Here is an 8,609-nt window from a genome sequence, read left to right on the forward strand (position 1 = left end):
CTTCCTGTTTACGTTGGGGAGCGGTGTTCGGTCATGTCGTGGGTCTGGTGCTCCGTGGTCCTGCTGCTCTGCGGCTCCGCTCCGGGGGGGGCAGCCCCGTCCGGGAGAACGACGGGCTCAGGTGAGTGTGTGTCTGTGTGTGTGTGTGTGTGTGTGTGTGTGGGGGGGGGGCTCTGACGTCATCCGTTTTCTACATATTCGAAGTGAAGGAACAGAGATTAGTCCTGTGGAAACCAGCTCCAGGACGAGATCTTCAGCCCCCCACCAGGAACACAACCCAACAAGTTCACACCTGGGGTGTGACAGTGTTCACGTGAACACTGTCACACCTGGGGTGTGACAGTGTTCACGTGAACACCACAGCCTGAGGAGGAAGTGAACACACGTCACATGATGTTTGTGACGCTCACACTGACAGCAGTAGGACCTGACCTCTCAGGTCTCTGGCTGGTCCTACACCAGGAGCTGGTGGGGCTAACCCCCCCGGGGGCTCAGCGCAGACGGGTTCAGACACTAAAGACACTCTGTGTCCGAGACAGCAGCTCGTTATGTCACAGTGACTAGGAGACACTCGTTATGTCACACTGACTAGGAGACACTCGTTATGTCACAGTGACTAGGAGACACTCGTTATGTCACAGTGACTAGGAGACACTCGTTATGTCACAGTGACTAGGAGACACTCGTTATGTCACAGTGACTAGGAGACACTCGTTATGTCACACTGACTAGGAGACACTCGTTATGTCACAGTGACTAGGAGACACTCGTTATGTCACAGTGACTAGGAGACACTCGTTATGTCACAGTGACTAGGAGACACTCGTTATGTCACACTGACTAGGAGACACTCAGTCAGGGCTGGGGTGTCTTGTGGCCCGGGGGGGACTTGTCATTGGACATTGAGTGATGTTTTGAACTGACTGTTTTCACATGGTCAATGCTAGTTTTCAATTGTTGGGGGGTGTTGGGGCCCCCCCACAGGAAATGTTTTAGAAAGTGGGGTTGTTTTCCTGCTTTCAGTTTCCCTCCAAAAACCCCCTAAAGCCAGCAGCTGGAGCTGAACTCTCTTTATTTCTGTCCTACTTGATGCAGGAATGAATGTGAGATTCAACCATTGAAAACTTCATTCACTCTGAAGATACAGTCAGACTAAATATTACTCAGTGTTTACTGGTAGTTTACTGAGACTAGAAGAGCTTTTAACTTTGACTTAGACAACATTGGTATGTCAGAGTTTAGTTTAGTTTTTTTCTTAACCCAATAACATGATTTTTCATTTAAATTTACAAAGACATGAAAAACATCAAGTGAGGTGAAAACACATTTACATCATCGCTGGTTATTCCTGCTGGTCAGAGGGAACAAAAGTCTAAGACTACAAACAAGTATTGATAATATCTTTCATTGACCTTCTGATCGGTCTGTCTCCACCCCCCCCCCCCTCTCAGCATTCACCATTTGTTTATTAATGAGGACTTTAACACAAACTCTACTAGAAAACACTGGATTCTTTTGATCGATGGTCCTCTCCTTGTCTTACACCAATTCACTAGTTCAGCTTGTAAAGGAAGAATCATTTTGTTTTTCATTGGACGAGAGGAGGTCATGACCCCAGTGCATATTTAATGATCGGGAGCGTTCGGGTCACTTCGACTGTTTCCGTCAGCGTGCAGAAATAGCAGCCTGCTATTGTTTTCTTATGTTATCACTCGGGGATTTTCAAAAGTCCAAATTAGTTGTAAATTTTAGCCTTTTTTCCTAAAAATAAGACCACCACTGTGGCTACACAGGCTAAAAACCTTGTAGCCATGTGGAGTTGGCTAGCACAAGCCCAGTCTGGTAGAACATGACAATCACAGAACCTCATGTCGCCGACCAGACACTGTCAAAGGAACAAACAGGACGTGTTCACCCAGTTAAAAAAAAAAAAAAGACCGTAAATCAAACCTGAAACTGAACCATTGTACCCAGATTGCATTTTCTTTGATCTATTTCTTATTTGTATTGCATTTCTGCCTGTTTTTATGTTCATCTTCTGTCTTTCTTTTCTCATCCTGTCCTACGTTGAGTTTTAAAACGAGCCTCCGTAGGACCAGTGTTGTAAATGGTTGTCAGGTGCGTCACCGGATCTATCGTCCCATGTCAGTGTCTACCAGCCGGGTCCTGGGGAACGCTACTGTTGACGGATGCGTTCAGGTCCCTCTTTGTCCCTGAACCTTCCAGACCTTTCTTCTTAACTCTCCTCCGTCATGCAGGCCGCTTCTGGCACATCACCGACCTCCACCTGGACCCCACCTACCGCCTGTCCCCAGACCCCAGCAAGGTTTGCTTCTCCTCCAAAGGAGCCCCCGTCACCCACGCCGGCGTGTTCGGGGACTACCTGTGTGACTCCCCCTACCAGCTCATCCAATCAGCTTTCACCCACATGGCGTCTCTCACTCAGCCGCAGGACTTCATCATATGGACCGGGTCAGTGGGAGGAAGACCCCGACGGCTCCTCCGTCTTCCTCTGTGATAGTTTGACTTTAAATGTTCTGAACGTGTGGGTCTACCATAGAACCTCTTCAGACTGTTGTTCGGTTCTCGCTGTCCTTGGAGGGGGGGGTTATGGGAGGAACCTTGACGATGCTCAACACTTCAAACACATTTATTTTTCCTTTCAAATGATCCACTGATAAATATTCAGATCAATCAAAGCTCTGTGACGGGTCGTAGTTTCACTTCCTGTTCTCACGGCGTGTAGTACCTCGTAAACTGTGTGCTCTTCGCTGCGAGAGGCGTGTAGACGTGATGAAGGAGGACGTTCCCACTTCCTTCTCATTACTGCTTGTTTTAAGCCCAGAATAGAAAAGGTTACGTAATGAAAGAAAGGCTTGTAAATTTGACCAGTCCTTTTATTTGGTTTGAACCCTGAGAATAGAATTCTCTAATTTAAGTAACTTTATACAGTATCGTATAAAATAAATTGTATAAAGAACTTCATACAGTCATCTGTCGATCAGCAGCCAATCAGCTGAGCTGGGAATTGATCGTCTTATTAAACCGGATCAACATGAAATCCTCCACCACTGGAAGTCTTTCCAAGTTTAAAGTTACTGTGTAAGAACATCTGAGCTTTATTCCAGTGTGAAGGGGCTTTTGTTGCATAAGTATACTTCTAAGGGTAAATCCATTGTGTAATGGAACTCACCTTACTGTATTTAAACTGGGAAGAATGAGTTGGGTAGCTGGACAGGGTGGAGGGATGTGAGTGAGAATCACTGAACAGTTGAGTGTAAAGCCTGTCGCTAACACTGATGATCGTTGGGGTTCGTCCAGTAACTGCCACACGTTTTGGTGTATTTTCTTAGTCCTGTCTGGATTGTCTCTGGAACGGTTCTACTGGGAGTGTGTGTAAATGTTAAGCGTTAGAAGCACATGGATGATGTGGTATGATATCGATACGTACAACAGTCATGCTATTGGTGGAGCTGGGCTAGTGATGCTGGACCTTGTTCTTGCTCCCCACCAGTGACAGCCCCCCTCACGTCCCCGTGGACGAGCTGTCCACAGACTTAGTGATCGACATCATCAGTAACATGACCCAGACCATCAGAGACCACTTCCCCAAGCTGATGGTTTATCCTGCCCTGGGAAACCATGACTACTGGCCTCAGGTAACTGTTGTCAGAGAATGAGGATGAATAATTCCAGTGGGGGGGGGTCGTGGCATTGACAGTGGGATTTATAAATCAGCTTTAGGGACGTTTGCACTCTGAGTTCCATCAAGTTAAGATTTCTGAATTTATTTTTGCATTTTAGAAAGAGAATAAAGATTAACGGTTGTTCTTTTCAGGACCAGATGACGACCGCCAGTAACGCCGTCTACAGGGCCGCTGCCAGGCTGTGGGCACACTGGTTACAGCCCGACGCGCTGTTCACTCTCTCACAAGGTGACACCTTGGTGCTTCAGGAGTCCGTTGCATTGTCAGGAATCAGGGATTATTGTATTTAGAATTATTAATTACCAGTAGAAACAGTGTTTTCCATTTTCACGTGACAGTATTTTATTCATCTTGTAACCCAACCACTTAAAACAGGATTGACCTTTGCAACTTTAAAGCCACATGAAGGAATGCCATTCTGCAGTTTATGAAGTTCCTGCATTAAAAAATGAGGAAGCATGAAATGTCTGCAGAACTAGACTCTTCATCCTGAGTTCTGTTGAAGTCAGATGGTTTACTTTACCAGTAGGAATACTGGAATATTATAGAATATGTAAGTCTTTGAATCTGTTTTAAGATTAGGTTTGATCCACGGTGTGCTGGCGTCAGGTGCAGGGTGTACCCTGCCTCTCGTCTGCGGTCAGCTGAGACAGACTCTAGCAGACCTGTGAGGTGGAGAAGTGGCTGAAGACAGTGGATTGTGATAAATGACTAGAATAATTAACCCTTTCTTAGAGTTGTAATCCCTACTAATTGGCAAATTTAAATTCTGGACCATTTAATGAATGTTAATTCCCTGTTAATACTCTAACATCTGTTATGTAATGCTAATGATAGCATGTGTGATATCCTGATATGACTCAGATGGAGCTTTGGCGTGCTAAGCTAACATTCTATTCATTTGTGCTGTGTCCGGCTCCTGCAGGCGGGTTCTACTCCCAGCTGATCAAGCCTGGTTTACGGGTGATCAGTCTCAACACCATCCTCTACTACGGTCCCAATAACGCCTCCAGCAACAGGACGGATCCTGCTGGACAGTTCGTTTGGTTCGAGAAAACTCTGGAGAAAGCTGCTCAGAACCTGGAGAAGGTCTCAACAGTTCATCAGGACATGTTTGTTAGACTACCTACGGCTCCTTAATGGTGTATTTATCACTACAGGTGTATATTATCGGTCATGTACCGGTGGGGTACCTGCCCTTTGTGAAGAACACCACTGCTGTAAGAGAGAACCACAATGAGAGGCTGGTCGCCATCTGCAGGAAATACAGCCAAGTCATCGCCGGACATTTTTATGGCCACACCCACCGCGACAGCGTCATGGTCCTGTTGGATCACCAACGTGAGCAGAGAGCGACACAAAGATCAGCCTCAGCAGTCAACATGCTGTTTGAACTTGATTTCACCAGCCCAAATCCAGTAGTTTGGTTTAGTGAAGTAAAAAAATGAATTAAGAGTGTTTATGAGCTCCAGCGGTGCAGCAGAATTATTAGTAGTTGGACCTCCTCCAGAAAGATGTTGGTGAAAGTCTCACTGGGAGTAATGATGCAGACAAACCTAAAAAATGGAATGACCAAGCTAAAGGACCTTAAACACACAGTCATGTCTTCAGCTCTGTGTGCCCCTCACACGTGTTTGTCTTTCCTGCTCTGCAGAAAACCCAGTGAACTCTATTTTTGTGTCACCGGCTGTTACACCAATCAGGAACTTTGTGGAAACGTACTCCAACAACCCAGCCTTCCGTATGTACCTGTTCAACAGCGAGGACTTCGGTCTGTTGGTAAGACGCTCTGTTTCTCAATCACTCACTTTAACACACAGATTTCCTTTGGTTGGATTGGACGCCCATTTCTGGCAATGTGATAAAAAATCCCAAAAGTCTTAATAAACTTTACCAATTTGACAAATGTGTTTGTTAGTTTCCAGCTGAACAGATGGTTCAGATGTAGATTGTTAACCATGTAAACCTTGACCTCTTGCTCCTGCTCAATGTCAACGCATTGCTTTTTCTTGTCAAATGGAGTTTCTGGCAGAGGTTCCACTGGAAAGAACCCCCTTAAAGTATAAGTAAATGAGCACAGGTTCTGTGTATGGTGGAGTTTTAATGTTTTTAACCTTACTTTGGTGAAGCCTCCAGAGAGAGCCCTGCTTCTTAAATCACAGCGAAGCTGAAGACTGTTTTTAAGAATCTAGAAAGCACTGAGCAGAGAGCTGAGGTCCATTTAACCAACATATTGACAAATTCAAGGCAGACCAAAAACCTCAACGCCATGCTGACTTTAAACAGGAGAAGAAATGCCTCCTGATGATCAATCACGCTGTCAGTCAGCAAACAGAACTGTTTCTGCCTTTCCAAAAGACTTCTCTTTCAGCCGTTTTTCTCTCCATTTGGTGCTTTTCTCCATCTCTGAAGGATATCTGGCAGTACTATTTGAATCTGACGGAAGCCAATGAGAAGGAAAGATCTGACTGGAGGCTTGAATACGTCATGACAGAGGCTTTTGGACTGAGTGACCTGCGGCCACACAGCCTCCTCCAACTGGGCCGGAGCTTCATCCCCCCCGAGACCAAAACCTTCCACAAGTACTTCAGTCACTACATGGTCGATTATGACAACAGAATTGTATGTGAGGGAGACTGTAAGGTCAAGCAGGTGTGTGCTGTGCTGTTCCTGGACCAGCCATCCTATTCTAAATGTGTAGCAGATGAGAACAGGTGATCCAAAAGATGGTCTGTTTGTCCATCAGTTTCTTCACTGCTGAAGAGGAACCTGAGCTGCTGAGGACAGGAATACCAAAAGCTGGTGTCGATGTACTGGAACCATCTGAAGCTGTGTCGCATCATGGTTTTAGCTTTTCTTTTTCGAGCAAAATGTCATCCAATAAATCACTTTTAAAACAACAAAATACACTAATATGAAGAAAACCAATGGACTCAGTAAACAAACAAACAAACAAACAAACAAACACTAATCTCTTTCTGTAACTCCTCTGCTGCGTCATTTTGGAGGTGATTTCTTTTCAAATCAATCATGACATGTATTTTTTTCTGTGTATAGCTTCTGCTAAATAATATTCATCAAACTCTTCTACTCTTTTTTCAAGCTGGTCGTTGGTCAGATATTATCTGAAGAATGCATAATGAGCAATAAATGTTGAATCAAGTAGATAGATAGATAGATAGATAGATACTTTATTAATCCCGGATATTGATATAATGTAAAATATATGTTTTAAGCATTGTGTTTGTTTTAACCACCAAAACACAAAATGCTTAACTGTCAATTGTTGAGGATTTGTCTCAGCAGTGATCAGTCGTTTATTTTCTAATGATATACTGTATATTAAAAAGGGAATAATGAAAACGGTGCATTTATTACCAAGACATGAAAAGGAAAAGTAATACAGCACTTTATTTTTATGAGCTTGGTTTCTATTTGATTTTCTAAAGATGCTGTTTTATAATCCACAATACAAATTGCAACAAAAAAGTGTTTGATAAAAGAGAAAATTCACTCATAAATTGTCTTAATAAACTGGAAGTCTGTCCATCTCTGTTGTCTCAACTGTTCTGCTATAAATCATCTTCTAAATCAGAGGGATGTGTTCTGTGCATTGGGTTCCACTGAAGGTTGTTCCCCATAACCCTCGAGAACTGTTTGGTTCAAAAAAAGAACATTTTTGTTGTTTTTATGTGTTTCTCCCCCAATAAATCAGTCAATTGAAAGGCTAAATATATTAAATTTTGCCAGTAATTTTCTTTCAAGTTTATTTTCTAAATTCCTTAATGCCTGTCATTGGACGTGTATAGAATAGCAGATTTTCACTGTGTATACACATTATCTGATTGGTCCAAAAATGCTCCAATTGACTCCCATTATAACCACATATTTTTCATATACTATAAGCATATGTATATATATTATATCTTTATTATATATGTATATTATATATATTACTATATACAAAATGCTGACATGTTTTTTTGAAACTAGATCTTCATTGTCTGCAGCAAAACAATGACCCCAAAATCACCCCACAACCCAGAGACAGACCCACTGTCTGTGTTCACACACCTGTAAAAACATCCACCCAATAGTTTTAATATCTTTATCAGAAGTATTAAACTGTGCACTAACTTGGAAATATTACATATTTTGTGTTTTTCCCGTTGGAAGAAAAACGGTTCTAATGGCAAATTCCATATAAACATATATAATTATAATTATAATAATAATAAAAAATATAATAAAGTTCATATCTATGGATAGGGCTGAAGTAATGGAAAAGATCTGATGCATTGAAAAATTCTGTATGACTTTTTTTCACATGTTTATGAGACGGCTGTTTTTGGACCTGCTTCGGTAATGTGTGTAGACATTTAATCGGTTTTCAGGGTTAAATCCTGGTGAAGTGGCTTCTGGAGCATTCTGTGGAAAAGAAATGTGAACTAAGTTATGACATGGACTAATTTTAAGTCCTTTACTGCTGATGTGAATACCACACTAAACGTCCATGTAGGTCCATCAAGAGGATGACTAGAAATAAATGAGTAGATTGTTTTGGGGCGAGGGTACAAAGGGGGGGTCATACTGAAGAGTTTTGAGGTTTTCCTGTCAGTTCTTTGTGCTGTTCTGTTGAAAACGACTCCCTCATTCACTCACTTCCAAACGTCTTCACTGCTGCAGGTTTGTGTTGTGGGAACTCTCAGGTGGCATCCAATCTGTTCTCTCCTGTAGACTAACCGCTGGTCCTTCACGGGCTCCTGTATTTACCTCCATTCAACGCTTTGGTAGCCATCACCTCTTTCAATCGCCCAGTTTCTGCCTCCAGTTTCCTCATCCTTCCCGTTCCCTCCCTGTCTTTCGGTCCAAAGCTCCCCGTCTCCAGGTTCTGCTCCCCAC

General features: G+C 43.1%; 1 protein-coding gene across 1 annotated transcript; it reads left to right on the forward strand.

Annotated features, from left to right (window-relative positions):
- Positions 1–6,674, forward strand: smpdl3a (sphingomyelin phosphodiesterase acid like 3A). The gene is made up of 8 exons (XM_068343141.1): positions 1–121; positions 2,259–2,472; positions 3,515–3,659; positions 3,839–3,935; positions 4,633–4,796; positions 4,868–5,048; positions 5,362–5,486; positions 6,120–6,674. Exons 1-8 carry the CDS (start codon positions 34–36, stop codon positions 6,423–6,425), a joined length of 1,320 nt encoding a protein of 439 aa, XP_068199242.1. The 5' UTR covers positions 1–33; the 3' UTR covers positions 6,426–6,674.
- Positions 6,675–8,609: the final 1,935 nt, after the last annotated feature.

Source organism: Antennarius striatus, chromosome 19, assembly GCF_040054535.1.
Source record: "Antennarius striatus isolate MH-2024 chromosome 19, ASM4005453v1, whole genome shotgun sequence".
Classification (NCBI taxonomy): Eukaryota; Metazoa; Chordata; class Actinopteri; order Lophiiformes; family Antennariidae; genus Antennarius; species Antennarius striatus.